At 42.5% G+C, this 22,072-nt stretch overlaps 1 protein-coding gene across 1 annotated transcript in view; it reads right to left on the bottom strand.

Moving 5' to 3' along the window:
* PMFBP1 (polyamine modulated factor 1 binding protein 1) overlaps positions 1-22,072 on the bottom strand; it is a 52,219-nt gene that overhangs the window by 16,498 nt on the left and 13,649 nt on the right. The window contains exons 4-10 of the mRNA XM_023756093.1: positions 13,360-13,602; positions 9,271-9,492; positions 7,670-7,840; positions 6,551-6,661; positions 3,892-4,018; positions 3,634-3,791; positions 1,897-2,137 (exon numbers count right to left, since the gene is read on the bottom strand). Of these exons, the coding sequence (XP_023611861.1) occupies positions 1,897-2,137; positions 3,634-3,791; positions 3,892-4,018; positions 6,551-6,661; positions 7,670-7,840; positions 9,271-9,492; positions 13,360-13,602 (1,273 nt within the window). The remainder of the gene's footprint in view (positions 1-1,896; positions 2,138-3,633; positions 3,792-3,891; positions 4,019-6,550; positions 6,662-7,669; positions 7,841-9,270; positions 9,493-13,359; positions 13,603-22,072) is intronic.

Raw genomic sequence — 22,072 nt, 5'->3', positions numbered from 1 at the left:
CAAAGACTGTCAACTCAGGAAGCACGTCACTGTAAGGACCGTGGGAGGTGGACTTACCGAGGAACAGAGGCAGGGTTGCACCTTAGAAGAAGGGAATTCCAGGTGAGAGGAATGTTAGAGTAAATGCTTGGTGAAGGGAAGGGGAAGGCCTGAGGGGAGAGGATGGGCAGAGACTGGTGTGATTGAAAGGAAACTGGGTAGGAGTTCTGAGAGACAGAGCTGAGGAAGTGCATGAACTAGAAGGGGCTTTGAAGGACTTTGAGAGAAAGGTTTGGACTTGATTTTTGGGTTCTTGAGCAGGGACTGGACGTGAAGGAAAGAGTACTTTAGGAACAGTGTGAAGGATTAGAATGGAGAATGACTTCCGGCAATATCCTTTAGCCCACGTCCTTGCCTTCACTGGGCACGAAGCTGCTTACTGGAGTTTCTCTATGCCAAATATATCCCCATTTCCAACAGTTTCTACTATCACTTCTACTTTAAACATCAGTCTCCTCTCCATTTTTCAGCCTAGGACACTGGAGGAAAGGTGGTATCACTATGGAAATAATTATACACCTTGTAAGGAGGGAGAAAAAAAATTTTAAAGCAGGGAAGAGAATAGGTTCAGTTTGAGGAATGTTGAGTTAGAGGGGAAGGTGAGTTGCCCAGGCGGAGCTAGTCTCTAAAAATAAGACCGGTCACAGGTGTGAAATCAGGGCCTGTGCCCAGGCTTCGGAGTCATCTGCAAGGCCATGCAGCTCCAAGGAGGAAGGCGCTCACCGAAGAACAGTGTAGAGGGAAATGCGAAGAGGAAGAGGGCAGAGTCTTAGGGATGAGTGATTCTGAGCAGGGTGGGGGCAGAAAACAATGATGAGATTTGTGGGACCTGTTGTCTCCAAAGCTAAGAAACACTTGTTGAGGTACGGCGGCCCACAGCACAGACACGCAGAGTCAGAGGAGGGTGAGGAAGCCTGGCTTTGAACCTTTTACTTTTTTTTTTTCAATTTCTATACCACATAACACAAAATTTACCCTTTTAAAGTGTATAGTCCAGTGGTTTCTGGCATCCTCACAAAGGTGAGCAACCATCATCAATATCTAATTCTAGATCATTTTCATCACCCCCTAGGAAACCCTATGTCCAAGGCAAGAAGTTCCTGGTGACCTCCGAGAAGGCAGTGGAACAAGGACACAACCCATAGTGCAAGCTGCACAGAAGAGAATTTTTGGAGGCCCTCCTCCCCCCCCAGAAAAGGGAGAGAGAGAATAAAAATCTAGGGAAGGAGCCCTGGCCGGTTTGGCTCAGTGGTTGGGCTCAATTCCCAGTCACGGGCACACACCTCAGTTGCGGGTTTGATCCCTGGCCCTGGTCAGGGCACGTGGTGGAGGCAGCCAGTCGATGTGCCTCTCTCACATTGATATTTCTCTCTCTCTCTCTCTCTCTCTCTCTCTCTCTCCCTTCCTCCCTCCCTCCCTCCCTCCCTCCTCCCTGCCTCTCTTTCTAAAGATCAATGGAAAAATATCCTCGGGTAAGGATTAAAAACAAAAACAGGGAAGGAAGAGATGAATTGTGGGACAAAAGTTCTGGAGAAGATGGAGAGGAATGTGGTGCAAAGAAACAAAGTACAGAGCCCTGCCCTCCTTGGCAGAGAAAGGAGAGGGTCTTTATCTGAACTGCCGAGGAAACAGCGGGCAGTTCACTCTCCCAAACTGAACGCCTGCTATGTGGTGAAGGTTCCAGACAGAAGGTGAGGTTGGAGGTGAATGAAGCAACGGGTGAGATGTGAGACGAGATCAAAGGAAGACTTGAAGTGAGAAAGTGGGGAGGCAGAGGGGGAGGGCCATTTAGAGAGAGAAAGGGGCTCCAGCCCCATGTGCTGGGAGTGTGGTGGGCAGCGCTTGCTGGGGCCTCACCAGCCATCCTCTGCTGCTGCTGGGCATCTTCGAGGAAGTCCTTCAGCTTCTCGATCTCGGCTTGCAGGGCCCCACACTCCACCTGGCATGTGTTCTGCTTCACCCCCCGGAGGGTCATTTCCAGTTCTGTCGTCATCAGCTGCTGCTTCTCAAACTCCATCTCTTTCTTCAGGAGGGTTGTCTGAACCCGTGTCAGTTCCTTCTCTAGCTCGTGCAGCATTTCATCTTTCTCTTGGAGGAGCTGAGGAAAGCAACGCGTTAATGCTAACGAAGGCCTGACAGTGGCAGGGCAAAGTCAATCAGAGGCTCTTTGGAGCCCTCTCACAGCCACCATCTTCTCATGCCTGGATATTGCAATAGCCTCCTACCTTAGCTCTCTGCCACCCCTCACTGCACCAATCAGAGGGGAGGTGGGGGGGGGTGGCTCTAAAAACGCAAGTCAGATCTTGTATGCCTCTGAGCAAAACCATCTATGGCTCTACCTCACTTAGAAAAAGGCCTCCCAGGATGCTATGCCTCATGACCTGGTCCTTGGCTACTAGCTTGACCTCACCTCTTGCCACCCCCACCCTGTCTGCAACAAGTGGTCTCCTAGAGCACGCCAAGAGGCCTCCCACCTGAGAGCTTTTGCACTTGCTATTCTCTCAAGACCTTTGCCTGGGTGGCTCCCTCCCTTCATTCAACTCTCTCCCCAAGTCACCTTGTCAGAGAGGCCTTCCTGACCATCCTGTATAAAACAGCCACCAAGCTATTTTAGGAATTTATCAGTATCTGACATATTAATTCTGTCGTTTATTGTCTGTCTCTCCACATTAGAATGCAAGCTCCATGAGAGTAAGGATGTTGCATGTTTTATTATTTTCTTTTAAAAAATTATTGTAAAAGTTATGTTTATTGGGGTGGCATTGGTTAATAACATTTTATAGGTTTCAGGTATACAATTATATATTTTTAGTGCCTAGAACAGTGCTTGGCACATCGTAGGAGCTCAAAAATATTTGTTGGGTAAATATATGAATGACTCAAAGCTGTCTATCCAGATGCCTTGCTTCTTGCTGTCATCTCTCCACGTGCCTCCATTTTGACTGACGGATCGCCTCTGGACCTTGAAATTGGAGGTGTGGATGACCAACCAGCCAGTCAACCAACTGGATTATTTCTACTGGCTCTGATCAAGTTTAGAGCTGGAGAGTGTTGACTACAGAAGCTTTTGTCCTTGGTTTCATTCCTAGGCTCCTCCAGGGCCTTGATTTATGTTGGCAACTACAGATCCTTTCGGGCAGCGCTCCCTGAATATTTTCAAACTGCCTGATTTGCATATTCTAAGATATTTGTCATTTTAAAAATTGAAATTCACTTCATATTCTTAATTAGGCTACACATTATTTTATATTATTTCTTTCCACTATCAAGCATGAACCAAAGCATAAAGGAACAATGCCAAGTGTGTCCCAAACTCTCTGCCCTGCAGGGCTGGGGACAAATCTCTTTCTTAGAGAGGCAACATCTCTGTTAAGGTATTGCTATTTTATTTATTTATTATGTGGTATGAGAAGTACTAAAAAAGTCCTCAGAATGCCTCTGGGCCTGAAGAGGCAATTGTACACATCGTACATGTGTTGATGCTCCCTCAGCATTCACAGTGCGTGCAGAATTGCCGAACGTGCTCTATCTGGCCAAGGCCGGGCCTCACACCCGCCCTATTGCTAGTTCCGACTAGAGAGCTCCTCGCCTCACCGTGTCTTTCTTCAAACTGAGCTTTTGGGCCTCGGTGAACTGCGTCTGCAGCTCCTGCTGCCGAAGCTGCAGGATGATGATCTCCTTGTCCTTCCTCTCCACGTGGGCAGATGCCTCCTCCCGCAGCCCGTGCAGGTCCAGCTCCAACTTCATCATTTCTGCAGCGGGGCCAGACAGAGGGCTTCTTGCTTAGAGGCGGATTCTGCCTTCCTTCTGGGGCCCCACCCTTTGGCCACAGCCCCCCGGCCCCCAGTGTACCCTTCATGATGTTTTTCTTTTGTTCTGACACGGCCTCGAGCTCCATGCGCAGGTCCTTCACGAGGTTCTGGTACTCCTCCACGTGCAGGCACTGGCTGTCTTTCTGCTCCTGCAAGTGCTTCAGTATCTGGAAAGATGGAAAAGAGCAGGGCAGGGTGAGAACATGGGGGATGACGCTTTCTAAAATCCCGAATGTCCAGAACAGGCAAATCCGGAGGGTAGGAAGCAGAGTAGTGGTTGCCAGGGGTTGGGGGTGGGGTGGGTGATGGGGAGTGGCTCTTCATGGATACCGGTTTCTTTCCGGAGTGATGAAAATGTGCTGGAATTAGTGGCGATGTTGCCCTACTCTGTGAATATACTAAAACTCACTGATAAAACACTTTAAATGGTGAATTTTATGGTCTGTCAATTACATATCAATTAAAAAAATATAATTAAAAAAAGGATATGGCAGACTTCTCACACTCACATTGAATGTGTACAAAGGAAGCCACTTCTTCCTCCCTATAACAATCAGTGTCATTGATGGAGCATATACCATGTGCCAGGCACTGTCCCAGGTACTGCAAACAACACAGACACAAATCTTTGCCCCCATGGAGCTGACCGTCTGGGGCAGTGGTCGGCAAACTCATTAGTCAACAGAGCCAAATATCAACAGTACAATGATTAAAATTTCTTTTGAGCGCCAAATTTTTTAAACTTAAACTATATAGGTAGGTACATTGTTCCTGTAACAATCAGTGTCATTGATGGAGCATATACCATGTGCCAGGCACTGTCCCAGGTACTGCAAACAACACAGATACAAATCTTTGCCCCCATGGAGCTGACCGTCTGGGGGAATGAGCATAATAAGTAGTGACTTGTAGAAAACAGAAGTTGATAAGTGCTATGGAAGAAGAAATAGAACAAAAAGGGGAATGGAGGTAATGGGGCAGGGACAGGTATGTGGGGTTGCAATATTAAATAGGATGGGTTGGTTGGCCTCACTGAGAAGGGGGCCCCTGTGCAGTGACTTGCTGGAGGTGAGAGTGTGAGCATGTTGTAGGTATCTGAGGGAAGAGCTTTGTAGCCAATGACAAGACCCTGGAGAAAGAACATGGAAAAGTCCATGTGGTTACAGCGGAGTGAGTGACGGGGAAAGTGGCAGGAGATAAGGTGAGGGAGTTAGGGGGCAGTCACATCACGTGGGACTGTAGTCCCTTGGTAGGGACGTTGGCCTTTATCCTGAAGGAGAGGGAGATGGGCTGTGGCCAAGAGAAGGCAGGGGCATATACACATGGCAGAGGAGGAGCAATGAGATGTCTGGGCACCAAGGGAGGCGGGAAGAGATAGTCATGTGACTTCAGAGTTGACAGTGAGGGAGGCCTGCAACAGGAAGGCAGGGGACAGCTGGAGAAATACAGGGCAGTCACCATATGACTCAGGTGGGCACTGCGGGGACTCCAAGGCCCAGTCTATGTCAGGCCGGTGGAGGGGGGAGAGGACTGCTGGCTTTAACTGAGATGTGGATGGTTCGCTTCCCAATAGAATATCGAGGCAACACTAAGGCTTTGGATAGGGTATATAAAATGGTGGGGGAAGGTATATCCTGTTTCTTGGGAAAGTCTGGATTATTAAAAAAAAAAAGGAATGTTAAAAGAGGAATTAGTGTCTCGTGGATATAGAATTTCAGTTTTGCAAGATGAAAAAGTTCTAGAGATTTGCTGCACACCGATGTGAATATACTTAACATGGATGAACTGTACACCTCAAAGTGGCTAAGATGGGAAATTTAATGTCATGCGTTTCTTACCACTATAAAAAAATAAGAGAGTAAGGGAGAAATAAAGACATTTTTTCAGACAAAAATAAAAAAAGGAGTGCTATCCTTATTGCAGGTCAGGATGTGAATAACATGGAGCTGACCTTTAAAATAAATATTGACAGATGTCCAAGGAGGAAACTCCAAAGTTCAATACTAATCCCTTATTCACTCAGACTTTGTGGGATCAGAAAGCCCTGAAAAGAGGAGTCCCTGCTCCCCCACTGGGGACCCCTTAGAGAACTTATATGTGTCATCTCCTCTCTCTGCCGCCCCTCCTGTCCCCATTCCAGCCTCAGCAGGCTGCACTCCCATGCCCCAGCATGGCCGCAAGTGCCTGGCTTTGTCTTGTACCACAAGTTCAGGCATGACTCACCTGGAGGAGACCTGACTTAGTTTTGACTATTGGTTGGTCAAATCTTGCTATTTGTTTACATGGTTTAAATGCTATTCATTATGAGAATCAACTTTTGAGATGCCTTTGAGTTTCTAAAATAATCAGGTTTTCAAAAAGAGAGTGAATTTGAATTAACAATTTTCCCCAAATTTGCTACTTTTCGACTCCAGCCAGACACTAGAAGGCTGGAATGGTCCTTATGAATCTGGCAAGCCAACAGGACTCTCTATCTGGTTTAGGTGGATTGTTGGAAGTGCATTAAGAGACAGGTGTAATTCTAAAATCCAATCCCCAAATCGAATGCTGGCTGTATCCATGTGGCAGGGCCAACCAAGGTCACACAAATACAAAATAAAATATAATGTAAGATAAAAATTAAAAACAAGCAGGAAAACTCAAAATCAAATCCCAATTGGCACGACCCACCCGGTACAAATAAGCAAAAGTTGTCCCACCTTTTTGATGTCTTCACAGTCCTCCGAGGAGCTGGGAGGATGTCTGTGGGTGGCTGTATAAGAAGCAAAGTCTGCTTGTAATTTTATCAACGCCTCTTCACGCTCCAGAACCTGCCAATGAGCCCAAGTCAGTTAGGCTGCATGATCAATGTACCGTGTTTACACTAGTGTTATTTTAGCAGGGTGTTCCTTTTAACAGCCTACGTTTCTTATAACATTATAATTCATCATGCACTTCCTGTGGGGTCTGGGGCAGGAATTATGTTCTCAATCTTACATCAAGGTTCACTAAGGCATAGACAGTGATTTGTCTTGAGTTTGTCAGTGGACACATTTTGGACTCTCCCCTGAACCTCTGTGTGGTCCAGTTTGTTAGGCAGATGAAGGTTCTTTGGAGGCTGTGAATTAGGAAACATGCACTTAATCTATCAGAAGATGGGATTCAAAGTTCAAGAATTAAAGAAGGAAAACTTTTTAATGGAATGGGTAAATGTGTATGTACTTCTTAAAAATAAAAAAACATGAATTTTTTGTTCTTGTTTGTTGAGAATAATTCAAATAAAACCCAAGCATTGATAATCAGAAATTAAAATTTGCTCTCCATTTATTCTTCCCTCTTTCATTTCCCCTAAGGGGGAAGGGGCACTTTCCCTTATATACTGGAAATTGACAATTTCTAGCATATACTTCTACATCATGATCAAAGACACTGATAAACAAAAGTGGAACCATACATAAGATTCTGCAACTTATTCTCAACAATTTATCACAAGCATCCTTCTATATAGCCCTTACAGATCTGCTTAATCCATTTTCTTGGCTGCACAGTATTCTCTAGTGTGGATATCTTTTAAATCACTTCTCAATCTCTTTAACATTTTTCCTATTGATGAGCACTTAAGTTGTTGTGTGAAAGATTTTATGACTCTTTACAATCTTGAACTTAGTGTGGGTGGGGAGAATGCATACTATGGAGAATATGAATAAAAGGCAGAGGCAAGTTTAAGACATTTGAGGAGTCTTGGTGAAAGAGATTACTTTAGGTAACTCTCTCTCCCTCCTTTCTTTTCTCATGACTTTGTTTTGGGTCTCAGAAGTGTTCCAGAAGAAGGCACTTACCAAAGCATTACTGCAGGCTAGCTTATTTCGAAGTTCCTGGATTAGATCATCCTGTTCAGAGACCTTTTGCCAGACTTCAGACAGTCGTTTCAGAGTCTCCTGATGCTCTTGAATCATGCAGGGAGAAGTGTATATACGCACCTTTGAATGATCGCCCTTGTTCTCAGGTTCCTGGGATATTTAAAAATAAGGGGTGGTTTTGTTCACAATTTTTGAGTTAAGAATGCTGTGAGCATGAAAAAAAATCTCTGGACTTATATTCTAAAAATTTATGTTCATACATGTGAATCATAACTTTCTTAACAAAGGAAAAAATTAACAAGGGTATAAATATGGCATAAAGTTCAAGAGAGAATACACTGAAAAGTCAGTTCTTCCACCTTGGCCTTCTATGACTCACATCCCCTCCTGCAACACAGTCCTTGTTTCCAGTTTTTTGGGTATCTTTTCAGAAATTTTTATGTATATATGTATATATATGAAACCCCCTAGTTTTTTGCCTACACAAATGAAAAGTTTTCTATACACCAATGTAAATTGTGTTTTCACTTGACAATTTATTGAGGACATTTTTCATTTTGTTACTTGTACATCTACTTTTAAAATTAATTTCAAATTGCACAAGTAATGCATATGTGTACTATCTTTCTAAAACATTGTAACATTAAAACTTCTCTTTGATCACCTCCACTAATCCTATACTCATTGCATTCTCTGAAGATGACAATTTTTGCATAGCCTTCTAGAACTTTATCTGTACATTTACATACATATAAACAAACCTGTAGAATGCAGATATTATGTTGTCTTTTTAAAACATAAATATAGATTTTTTTTCACTTAACAAGCTGTCTTAGAAATTTATCCATATTAGTACATGTACCTTTATCTTGTTCTTTTAAATTCCTTTTAAATGTGTTTATTCAGTTTCCTATTGATGAGAATATAGGTTGTTTTCCAGTGTTTTTTTTTTCCTAAAATGAACCTGAATATTTCTGCATGTAAATACTTGAGTACATTTTCTGGTATATGTGTAAATTAAATTCATAGAAGTAGGACTGATAGGATATATTTAAGACTTTGATAGAGATCACACAATTGCTCTTCAAAGACATTGTATCAATTACCATTCTCATCAGTATTAGTACGCCTGTATTATTTGTGTAATGAAAAAAAAAGCAACTGAAAAACGAATACAAATTCAGGCATTTTGGCTCTTTGTTCGCATGGTTCGTGGCTTTCTCCTGTTTGATCCTGAAGTCATGCTTTGCATGAGTCCTATGACCTAGAAGAGCCCTTTACCAGACCCCCATGAGAACATGGCATATTTGAGAACTCATTTGGTAATTCACTTTCTGCCTTATTTGAAGTGGTGGCTTTTTATATTGATTAAGGGCCTCAAAATTCCTAAGGAACAATCTTAAAGGAGATGTGGAGGCTGGACGTTCAAAGCTGAGGGCTACACAATTCAAGGGGAGGAATGACATCTGGTTGAAGGTCTGGGTTTCTGGCGGCGGAGGTTGGGGCTGGTACAGGGGGCCACCTGGGAGCTTGTCCACTCGCTGGAGCTCCTGGTTTGAGAGGCCTCGTTTAGGTCCTACCTGACCGACAATCCCGCTGAGTTCCCCCTCCAACATCTTCACTTGACATTCCAGTAACTCAATGTTGCTTAGGGAAGTCTGGTATTTATCCCTGTAGAGGTTTAAGCTTCTTTCTAGGGAGACAATCTTGTTCCCGGCCAAGGCGAGTTTCTCCTGTGCCAAATGGAGCTTCTCCCCTGTGTTTCCAGTATGTGTTCCAATTTCCTCCTCGTACAGAATCACCTGTTGGTGTAGGAATGAAACCACACTGAACCCATAGAAGCATCTAATGAGAAAAGAATAAGGCTATGAGACTCCATGCAGTCTTATATCTTAACTCATCTTAAGAAACACAGATACACAGAATAGCCCCAGCACAGATTTAAAAGCTACAATATAATATCAGAATGTTAATGGTTAGAAATAAAAAAGGTTGTCCTATTTAGATGCTAAGCTTCTTAAAGACAAGGACCATATTTATTTCCCATTCTGCTGGGCATGTAGTAAGAATTCCATAAAGACTTGTTAGTTGATTAATAGGAATCAATTTGTATAGCTCCATTAAAAATTTTTTAAAGGGCTTGAAACACGAGTTTCCTCTCTTCCCTAGATATTCCCTAGGGGTCTAATTTAGAAAACGGAGAGCACCTTGGGCACACAGGTCCATGTCAGCAAAGTTCCCTGGAGACAGTGGGGGAACATGACCCGAAGTTCCTCTGAGATTTGTACAAGGCTTATTTAGTTTTCTTTTCTTCCTAATCAATTAATTAGCCAACCAATGGACACATTCATTGAATGCTCATGAGCAATGTCTTGGGTGCTGAGGGAATACATATCTATATGATACAGACTCCTCACTCAGAGTTTATAAACTCTGCCAATTTTGGGGAGATATGATTTAACATGAGCAAACAAGTGGTACATAGTGGAGAGTGCTAAATTGTATGACTTGACTGACACATATGGAAGGAGTTAAGAGCAGACGAATCGCCAAGGCAGGCTTAAGTTTGGTTCAAATAGCTCAGTGTAGAATTTGAATAGAACACAATCTATTGGTCTAAGCCAGTGGTCGGCAAACTGCGGCTCGCGAGCCACATGCGGCTCTTTGGCCCCTTGAGTGTGGCTCTTCCTAAGCCTTAGGAGTACCCTAATTAAGTTAATAACAATGTACCTACCTATATAGTTTAAGTTTAAAAAATTTGGCTCTCAAAAGAAATTTCAGTCGTTGTACTGTTGATATTTGGCTCTGTTGACTAATGAGTTTGCCGACCAGGGGTCTAAGCTAATTACACTTGTTGCCTGTCACTTCAGATTCTTCCTAGAAAAGGATCATTTAGTCTGAGGTGTTTATTAGGGAAGGAGAAAGAGAAAAGGGCATATTTCATATTCAAATGTTTGTAACCGAAGCTGCCAGTGGCCTGCTCATATCCCCTTGGCACTCACCATTCCTTTGCATGTTACATTCCTTCCAACCACTAGCATCTTCAACTCTTTTTTTTTTTAATTTTTTTAAAAATATATTTTATTGATTTTTTACAGAGAGGAAGGGTGAGGACAGAGAGTTAGAAACATCGATGAGAGAGAAACATCTAGGGAAGGAGAAAGAGAAAAGGGCATATTTCATATTCAAATGTTTGTAACCGAAGCTGCCAGTGGCCTGCTCATATCCCCTTGGCACTCACCATCCCTTTGCATGTTACGTTCCTTCCAACCACTAGCATCTTCAACTCTTTGCTTAAGAGCTGTTGGTGCCCCAGGGGCCCACCCAAGCAGGGGAGCCAGACAAGGCAGGTTACAAGTACTGGGGAGTTCGTACTCTCAGTGCAGTCCTCGACCAACGACGGGGGAGTATTCTACACCATCTCCCGGAGTTCTCCAGGGACCGAACCCCAGCTGTCTACACCAGTGATCTGAATGGTTCCTCTTTACTGGCTTTCTGCCCTTCTCTGACTTACTTCCCTACACTCTCACCATGCTTCCTAGGATCACCTCCTGAATTAACTATTTACATTCACCTCCCTGTCTTAGGGTCTGCTATTGGGAAACCCACCTTAGACAGAAGCTAGATGCCTTTGTGTATTAAAGTATTGAGGGAATTTGGCACAATGCCCAAAGTAATTTTTCCAATACTTTTCTGGTTTGGGATCTGTATCAGTGACTGCTACTTGCTACTGTTACTGCTACCTGCCGCATCCATGCTTCCCCTCATTAGTGATAGAACCTTGACTTGATTTGGGACAGCAGCACACCTTACTAAAACAGTGCATTTCCTAGGCTTCCTAGCTGTAGCCATGTGACTAACTCTGGCCACTGATAGAAAAGTGAACGTGTATGGGGCTTTTAAAGTATCCTTAAAAGGGAGCAGCGTGCCTTTCTCTCCGCCTCCCCAAATTCTATCCTGATTATTTGAATCAGGGATGTGATGGATGGAGCTCTAGCAGCCACCTTGAAATGGAAGCCTTGAGCCGATGATGATGGAGCTGAAAGATAGGACCCGAGGTACCCGATGACACATGCAGTTACCATAACATTCCTAGACCTTATCTTATATGTCATAGAAATAAACTATCTTACTTAAGCACGATTACTTGGGGTTTTTCTGTTATACTCAGCCAAATAGAATCACAACTAATTCAGGGTCACTTTATCCAGGCTGAACTATTCTTTAAATTATACTGAGTTTTAACAACAGTCCTGCATTAGCATTATGAAACCACAACTCATGCTCACCAGCTTTGTTCCAGATTATATTTTGTAGGATAACCTTTCTTTGTTCCTTTCCCACCTAATCCTTTTTAAGAAATTCTCATTGGCCATAATACTCCCTTTTTAAAAAAAGTCTATGTTCTTTAAGGCCCTTCATAAAACCCCTGGAGTTAGTCTTTAAGCAACAGCACACACACACCACCACCACCACCACCATCCAAGACAGTCATTGGAATTTTACCTTTAAAGGCAAAGGAAGAAAAGCCAGGGAGGCTGCCTGTCCTTTTACTTAGAACCCATGGTTTTACTGTTGCTAGTGCTACCATTGCTCAACTGGGTCAGGCTCCATAGCTTTGGTCTTCAGAATTTACTTGGGATTCCACAAGGATTCTCTCTCTGGTTTAAAAAATACAATCCTGCCTGGCTGATGTGGCTTAGTGTTTGAGCATCGACCTATGAACCAGAAGCTCATGGTTCGATTCCCGGTCAGTGTACATGTCCGGGTTGCGGGCTCGATCCCCAGTGGGGGGTGTACAGGAAGCAGCTGATCAATGATTCTTTCTCATCATTGATGTTTCTATCTCTCTCTCCCTTCCGCTCTGAAATCAATAAAAATATTAAAAAATAGAATCCTGGGACATGAATAGAAATGAATGTCCAGAATATAGTTCAGATAAGTCTATCAGTGGTTCTCAACCTTCTGGCCCTTTAAATACAGTTCCTCTTGCTGTGACCCAACCATAAAATTATTTTCGTTGCTACTTCATAACTGTAATGTTGCTACTGTTATGAATCGTCATGTAAATATCTGATATGCAGGATGGTCTTAGGCGACGACCCCTGTGAAAGGGTCGTTCGACCGCCAAAGGGGTCGCGACCCACAGGTTGAGAACCACTGGTCTAGATGATCTCAAACTCCAGTCTGCAAAAAGGACCGACTTGTATTCTCAATGTTTGATTCAGACCCAATGTCTGGTTCCCTTGTCAACTATGCCAGTGTCAGGAATTTATATAATATCAAAACTTGATAACTTTTTCTAAAATGGTTCATTTAATGGGCCGTATGCTCTTTTTTATAACCCTCAGAGACCTAGAGTCTTTTGCATTTAAATTGCAATGGTAATAAAATGAAAATGATGGGCCTTCACACACAACACACACACACACGGAACACATACCCCACATGCACCAGTACTGGAGCTCTCACCCACTTAGGCCATTCTGCTTAGTTCCCTCTGCTCAGCTTCGAAAAGATCAAGACTTAAAGAGGGAAAGCTGATAAAACCCGCTCAAGATGTTGCGAAGCTCTCCTCTCTAAGTCCAATGCCTGCTTTTAGTAGGCTTGGCCTGTTTTCTGTAGGTACACGAGCATATGAGACACTTCCAGAGTAACTCTAGCTATACCTCATCTTCTTTCAGTTTGCAGTGATGGTGAAGAAGAACCAGGTCGGAAGTCTGCTTCTCTAGGACGGACTGATACTGCAGGAGGGAACAGTAAGACGTCTGCAACTCCTCCGTGCGAGACTCCAGATCTTGCTGAAGGGCCAGCAATTTTTTCTTGAGTTGCTGGAGTTGTCTCAGGTGACACTGTTTACTGGCCCCAAACTCCATCTGTGATTCCTTGAATGCTACTGCTTGCTTCTTACTCTGTAATTGAGGTAAAACATACAGAAAAGGCTGTAGAGTGTTACTAAGCATGCATTCATTCTTTGATTTTTTAAAAATTGTTCAAGAGTTCACATCCATTTACCCGTCCTTTTATCTTTTCATCTACAGAGCACTTATTAAACATTTCACTCTATTCACAATGAAACATCACTTTGTGTTTCCACTCTATAAGAGGATTTAAAAGAAGAAAAAACCATAGTTCTTTCTTACTACTTAGATCTACCATTCTTCTTATTTTAGGTCAGAAGAAAAAACACACATAAAGGATTGAACTAGAGAGTAGTATAAAGATATATGTGATAATATGCGTATGTTTCATCTTCACATATAAAAATAACACAGTTGACCTGGAAGGTAATGAATTTCTGGTCACGGTCCTTGGACTAATCTTGATTATTAAAAATGCCCAGATAGCCAGAACCGGTTTGGCTCAGTGGATAGAGCGTCGGCCTGCGGACTCAAGGGTCCCGGGTTCAATTCCGGTCAAGGGCATGTACCTTGGTTGCGGGAACATCTCCAGTAGGAGGTGTGCAGGAAGCAGCTGATCAATGTTTCTCTCTCATCGATGTTTCTGGCTCTCTATCCCTCTCCCTTCCTCTCTGTAAAAAATCAATTAAATATATTTTAAAAAGTGCCCAGATAAAAGGGTAAACTCTGGGGTGGGGTTTTGAGGAAACAGGTTTCTGGATGGTGGGAAATGTTCAGGCATGTCTGGGCACTGACTCTGTCTCCTTCTGCTGATAGAAGATGTGACTTTGCAGAGGCTGTGTGTGTGTGTGTGTGTGTGTGTGTGTGTGTGTGTGAGAGAGAGATAGATAGGTAGGTGGATAGATATTTCTCCATGCCAATCCACAATTTACCTGAAATGCTGCTAGATCATCCTACATTTTCAGTCATTCATTCAATAAACACATGTTGAACACCTACTCTACATCGAGTATTTTGCTGGCTGGACATATTCCTGAGTTGTTTATCTAGTACAATTGAGGTCTTTGCACTAATGTGTCTATATTTTCTTGCCCAACGTGCCTGATGACATGTGAAAGAGGTGGATGAAGAGGGTGTCCCTTAGCTCCTGTGTCTGCTTCTTATCCTCCTTCTCATTCTTTAAAACACTGTGCAAATCCTGCTCTTCTTCCTATTTTCCCTGCAAAGGTGTCTTTGCATCAATACCATGGACTTCACTGGCACGTCCTTAACAAGGCACTGCACATTCTGATTTCTGAGCACCTCATATTGTCAATAGATGATAAACTCCTGGAGGGCAGTGGCCATGACTATTCCTATGGAACCCGGATTAGAGATTTATACCCAGTGAAGTATTGAAAGAGAGAAGGAAATAAAATAGAGAATGAGCACTCTTATTGGTTCCCAAGAATTTGAACTTGTGGCCTTGGATTCATTAACAGAGTACTTTTAAACATTTAAAAATGAACTGTTTTTCTTAACAGTTTTAATGAGGTATATTTTAGATTTCATAAAATCCAACCATTGTAAGTGTACAACTTAATGATTTGTGGCAACCTGGAGTTGTGTGACCATGATCACAATCAAGCCTTCGAACATTTCCATCACCTCAAATAGTTCCCTCACGCCCATTTGTCACTCCTGTTCCACCCTCAGCTCCAGGCCACCACTAATCCGCTTTCTGCCTCTACGGATTTACCCTTTGCAGATGTTTCATATAAATGGAATTGTATAAAATGTCATCTTTTGTGTCTGGTTCCTTTCACTCAGGAAAATGTTTCTGAGGTTCATCCAGACTCTAGCAAGCATCACTATTCTGATCTTTTTATATTGCTGAATAGTATGAATATACCACATTTTGTTCATCTGTTTACCAGTTAATGAATAGTTGGATTGTTTTGGATTTTGGCTGTTATAAATAATGCTGCTAGGAATATTAATAGCTGTTGTGTGGATATTACATTTTTATTTAATGAATTTGTTCAGCAAATATTATGGTGCACCTACTATGTGCTAAGCACTAGATAATGGGGATACAGAAGTTTATAAAACATACAGATTCTCTGCCTTCTGGTAAATTATGTAGTGAAAAAGGGAAAAAGTACCATGGAAGAGAGTGAAGCAGGGGAGGGATGAGGAATGCCAGGATGGAGGCAGCTGTAATTCTGAATTAAATGTTTCGATGGAGGCCCACGTTGCAAAGGTGACATTTGAGCCAAGACTTGAAGGAGGCAGGGAAGGAGCCTGATGGGAATCTAAGCAGGAACAGTTCAGGGAGAAATAACCGCAAGTGGCAAGGCCTGGAGGTGAGAGGAGCCCAGTGGTGTTTGAGGAGTCACTTTGTTCTGGCTGGAGCAGAGAGAGGGAAAGGGAGAGTGGTACCAGGTGAGGTGAAAGGAAAGAGAGGTGAGGTTCTTTAGGGCCATATGTGCCATTTTAAAGACTTTGACTTTTCCTTTCAGGATAGACCATTGGAGGGTACTGAGCAGGGGGGATTGATGGGATCTCCTGTAGATATTACAAAGGACATACTGGCTGTCCTATTGAAAATCAACTATAGGGTGCCCAGCTAGCATAGCTCAGTGGTTGAGCATTAACCTATGAACCAGGAGGTCAGGGCACATGCCCAGATTGCGGGCTTAATCGTCAGTGTGAGGCCTGCAGGAGGCAGCTGATCAATGATTCTCTCTCATCATTGATGTTGCTATCTCTATCTCCCTCTCCCTTCTCTCTGAAATCAATAAAAATATATTTAAAAAAAGAAAATCAATTATAGGAAGGCAGAAGCAGGGAGACCAGCCAGGAGGCTACAGCAAGGATGTGGATGAGAAAGGATGATGGCTTGGACGAAGGTGGTAGCAGGAGGTGGGAGAAATGGCTGGATTCTAGATATATTTTGAAAATAGAGCCCACAGGATTTGCTGCTGCATTAGATGTTAGATGGTGGGAGATGATGGTCATCCAAACAGGATAATTCCAGGTTTTGGTCTGAGTAACTGGAGAGATGGCGTTTTAATGAGATTAATTAAGTAAGAGCTGGCAGCCAGGAGAAAATCATCTCCAGTGAGAGTGGCTGGGGCAGCACAGATAAGGGAGGCTTAGTTTAGCTCAGAACCAGAAAGTCTATAGCTGATTGTGTTGTTCAATCTGATTTACTCTCTGGCTCTCCTAGAAGTTCATTTCATCCTTAATGTCAGAGAATAGAGAAGGCAGTCAGAGAAAATTGACGACAATAGTAACCAGGCAAAAGAAACCCGAGGTCAAGACCAGCTGAACTCTTGGCCTGAATATCCGGTTTCATGGGAGGGGGGGCGGGGGGAGAGGGGGGTTGACAAGACTTCTTTCCTGAGCCAAACAAAGCAAAATTTTGTATTTATTTTGTGTAGCTATAATTTCCAGTATTTATATGAAATGTTTTCAGTTAAGTGCTTGTATTCTTTTCAAAAGAATTCTCACCCCTTGCCTGTAAATGAGGTTCAGGGAGAAGTGACTTGGAAATAATATGTATGTATGTGTGTATGTGTATACATGTGTGCTTATACACACACACATGTATGGGGAGGTTCTCAAGAGCCCAATCTGTCTATGCCCAATCTGTCTATATAGCTAAGCTGGGGTGAAAAGCTACTTAGAAAAAGACATAGTAAGTACTTAATGCAGATAGAACTAAAACAAAGGAGTGAACATTAGGAGTAGGCATAAGTCAGAAGGCTGTATTTTAGTGAAGCAAATACCCAATAAAATCCTTAACAAAATTAGCCAAAATTCTGTTTCTCTTAGTTTTGTGGTAACACGATAGACCAACTAGGTGATAAGATTTCACTCAAGTCTTTCAGTACAGGGCAAACATAAGACATAGCCTAATGTGTCTGGTTATAAAGATTCCAAAATGGCATAATATATATATATATATAGTTTTCTTGGATAAGAACTTTAAACATTTGCATGCTATAGATACCTATGAGTTTAGAGGAATCAAATTTCAAAGACTTGGAGAAATGCCTAGACTTATTTCAAATCTATTGAATTTCTACTTATTTATCTTTAAGTATTCAAAAGATTATTTTTCTTAATTCTAAATGAGTAGACAATGACATGCTATGAATTAAGTCTACATTTCACTTGTATGTGCCAAAGATCAGTATCATTAAGGCATTAATGCATTTCCTATTGCTTTTTTGTCATCTTTTTAAAAAGTTTTCTTTCTAATGAAGACAGATATTTTATTAGATTCTTCTTTGATCTTTAAACTGAGGTCTGGAGGAAATGAGCAACTTGGAAATGATATGGAAGACTAGTTCTCAGAATGATTATCGAGAGTTGGACATGATTCTGGAGGCCATGTGGTTCACTGTGCTTCTCACATAGATTTCTATCCAGGCCTCAACTATTTTAAAAGATGAAGAGCACTGGCCACCTGTAGGAACCTGTTCCCATATTTAGTCAAACTTTTAGCCCTACTTATGGCCAATGAGATTATAGCTATTGTTCCCTTCTTGCCTCTGTGGCCACTTGATCACAGAAGGAAATTAATTGGCCTGGCATGATTTGCCTTTTTGAGAAGTCACAATGGTTTCCACCCTATACTCTGTGCTTTTCAAGTTGATGCTAATTGATTGATGTTAAGTTCTACATTTTCCCTGATATTGAAGTTAAGCTGACAGGTCTATAATTACCAAGATTGTCCTTTTTCCCTTTTTAAAAAGATGAGCGCTTCATTTACCCTTTCAGCCTACAGGGACTTTCTTTATCCTCTTGAGTTCTCAAAAATAATCGCTAGCAGCTATGTAATAACACCTGCCAATTCCTTAAGTACTCTTCGAAATATGTCATAAGGCCCTGCTGATTTGCCTAAAGCTGGCTTTTCAAAATACCTTTTAACTATTTTATTCCCTGTTCTAGTTTTCATCGACTCTCTTCTGTCTCGGGTTGGCATTGCTCTGATAATAGATCCCTGCTGATATTTTTTCTTCATTTAAGAACTGAAAGTCTCATATATTTCTGGTCATTGTCATGAACATCTTTCCCCTTTTCTTGAGGTGTTGAGATATTTCTCTTGTAATTCTAGTTTAGCGTTAGATCACTAGATAGGTTTATCTGTTGCATTTTATATCTTCTACAAATTACATTTCTTGCCCTGACTGGGGATCTAACCTGCAACCTTGACATATCAGGATGATGCTTTAACCAATTGACCTACCCTTCTAGGGATTTAAACTTTCTTGAACATAGAACTATATGTTTAAGTTACATGCATTTCTTTGGCATGCACCTTCATGGTTTAGATGTCTCATCAGTGATCTCTGCTTACCAGAGATTTACTTAAAAAAACTATTTTGAAATAATTTTAGATTTCTAGAAAATTGAAAAAGTAGTATAGGCAGTTCTCATATACACTTCATCCAGCTTCCCCTAAATGTTAAGAATTCACAATGTTATCTCCGATAAGGGTTTAATCTCCAACATTTACAGGGAACTCATACAACTTAACAAAAGGAAGATAAACAACCCAATCAAAAAATGGGCAAGGGACCTAATAGATACTTTTCGAAAGAGGACATTCAGAAAGCCAAGAGACATATGAAAACATGCTCAAAGTCACTAATCATCAGAGAGATGCAAATCAAAACAACAATGTGGTACCATCTCACACCTGTCAGAATGGCTATCATCAACAAATCAACAAATGACAAGTGCTGGCGAGGATGCAGAAAAAAAGGAACCCTCGTGCACTGCTGGTGGGAATGCAGACTGGTGCAGCCACTGTGGAGAACAGTATAGAGTTTCCTCAAAAAACTAAAAATGGAACTCCCATTTGACCCAGTGATCCCACTTCTAGGAATATATCCCAAGAAACCAGAAACACCAATCAGAAAGGATATATGCACCCCTATGTTCATAGCAGCACAATTTACAATAGTTAAGATTTGGAAACAGCCTAAGTGCCCATCAGCAGATGAGTAGATTAAAAAACTGTGGTACATCTACACAATGGAATACTATGCTGCTGTAAAAAGGAAGGAACTCCTACCATTTGCAACAGCATGGATGGACCTGGAGAGCATTATGCTAAGCGAAATAAGTCAGTCAGAGAAAGATAAATATCACGTGATCTCACTCATTTATGGAATATAATGAACAACATAAACTGATGAACAAAAACAGATCCAGAGACAGAGAACCATTGATCAGACCATCAAACCTCAGAGGGAAGGTAGGGGAGGGTGGGAGTAAGGGGGAGAGATCAACCAAAGGATTTGTATGCAAGCATATAGGCCTAACCAATGGACACAGACAACAGGGGGGTGAGGGCATGAGCGGTGTGGGGGGGGAGGGGGGGGAGCAATGGGGGATAAGGACACATATGTAGTACCTTAATCAATAAAAAAGAATTCACATAACCATAATACATTTGTCCAAATTAAGAAATTAACATTGGGCCGAAACCGGTTTGGCTCAGTGGATAGAGCGTCGGCCTGCGGACTGAAAGGTCCCAGGTTCGATTCCGGTCAAGGGCATGTACCTGGGTTGCGGGCACATCCCCAGTGGGAGATGTGCGGGAGGCAGCTGGTCGATGTTTCTCTCTCATAGATGTTTCTAACTCTCTATCTCTCTCTCCCTTCCTCTCTGTAAAAAATCAATAAAATATATTTAAAAAAAAGAAATTAACATTGGTAGACTGCTATTATCTAAACTAATACTTTATTTGAATTTTATGAAATTTTCAACCAATGTGGTTTTTTTTTTTTTCTGTTTCAGGATCAAATTCCAGATCCCACATTGCATTTAGTATATTTACTTTTTTATTCCTAATGATTCAAAATGATATTTCTGTGTGATATTTTCATTGAGAGTCTATCAATCTTTTAGTATATATTCAACTAATTACTTTTATCTGCAGAAATCAAATTTCTTACAGTTTTATGCTAAAAATAATGTCCTCCATATACTTCAAAGATGAGTTTCACAATTTGAAGCCTACTGAATATCAGGCTATTCTCCCCATATCACCCCCAGGGCCAAAGGAGTCTGGGAAATTGTTTAGAGACCCTTCCTTTTCTGGTTTGATCATCATAATATCTCTATTATTCTTTTCTCCTTTCACTTTAATTGAGGGTGTATTTTTGTTGTTGTTAATCCTCACCTGAGGATATTTTTTCCATTGCTTTTTAGAGAGAATGGAAGGGAAGGAGGGATGGAGAGAGAAAGAGAGAGAGAGAGAGAGAGAGAGAGAGAGAGAGAGAGAGAGAGAGGATATGAGAGAAACATCAATGTGAGGGAGACACATCGATTGGTTGCCACCTGCACATGACCTGACTGGGGGTGGGGATAAACCTGCAACCAGGTAGGTGCTGTTGACCAGAACTGAACCCAGGACCCTCTGATGTGTAGGGCAACACGCTAACCACTGAGCAACACTGGTCAGGGCAATAGAGGCAGTCTTTCGATTTTGGGGCAGGGTAGGGACTAGAGTGAAGCAACTGACATGCAAGGAGGCTCTTACTCTCGAGGTCGGGAGTTGGGAGTTCAGTAAGTGAAGGGATGGCACCTGAAGAGTGAGGGCCTCTTAAATTTTGCACCCAAGGCATGTCACTTGCTTTGCTTCAGTTTTCACTGGGTTTTAGAGCACAGTGTATGATCTATCGATCTATCTATCTATCTATCTATCTATCTATTTCCTAGTCCATAAGTGCTGACACTAGTCCTGAACAGCTAGTCCTGAACAGCTGAGCCCAGTCCCGAAGGGCTCAGGTCAATTTGATTGTAACAGTCTCTGGAGTCTCTCAAAGGGATCTGATCCTTTTGGATGTTGCACAGCCCTAGAAATAATCCCTTCTGATGAAAGGGTCTCTGCTCCTGAGTATAGGAACACCATGGAAAGTCTGTAAATATGTCTTTATAATGCCGTGTAAAGTTGGTGTACCCAGAAATGAAACCAGTCAGGGCAGCTGCTGCTCTCTGGAGAGGCCCATGATGGAAGTCAGAAGGAATGGGGCGGGTGTTGGAATGAGCGTCTGCTTCCTGCAGGCCAGTCTGGTGCTCAGAAACTGTTAGACTCACTGTAAGTTGCCACTGCCAACGCAAGCAAAAAGCCTGTGATGTGTCAATGTGCAGTGGGACATCATTAAAGACTGATGCTAGCCTCCAGACTAGCCTTGCCTCGAAGCCTAGGAGTCGAACCTCAGACCCTTAGAGACCGGAGCCCAGGCCCAAAGAGCCAGCCTAGCTCCTAAGACTCCAACCTAGTCCCAGTCCCCAAGGGCGGAGCCTAACGCTGAACCCAGATGGGAGAGCCAAACCTACTCCTGAAGGGCGGAGCTTAGCCCCAAATAGCCCAGTCCAGGCCCAAGAGCCAGTCTAGTCCCTAGGTGCCGACACTAGCGCCCAACAGCCAAACCCAATGCCGAAGGGCGGAGTCTAGAGTCTAGCCACGAAGAGCTGAGGCCAGACCGGAACAGCCGGACTTACCCCCAAAGCTGTT

The sequence above is a fragment of the Myotis lucifugus genome, unplaced genomic scaffold (assembly GCF_000147115.1).
Source record: "Myotis lucifugus unplaced genomic scaffold, Myoluc2.0 scaffold_88, whole genome shotgun sequence".
Classification (NCBI taxonomy): domain Eukaryota; kingdom Metazoa; phylum Chordata; class Mammalia; order Chiroptera; family Vespertilionidae; genus Myotis; species Myotis lucifugus.
Note: the sequence above shows the minus strand (reverse complement) of the source record. Positions and strands in the feature narration are given on the sequence as shown.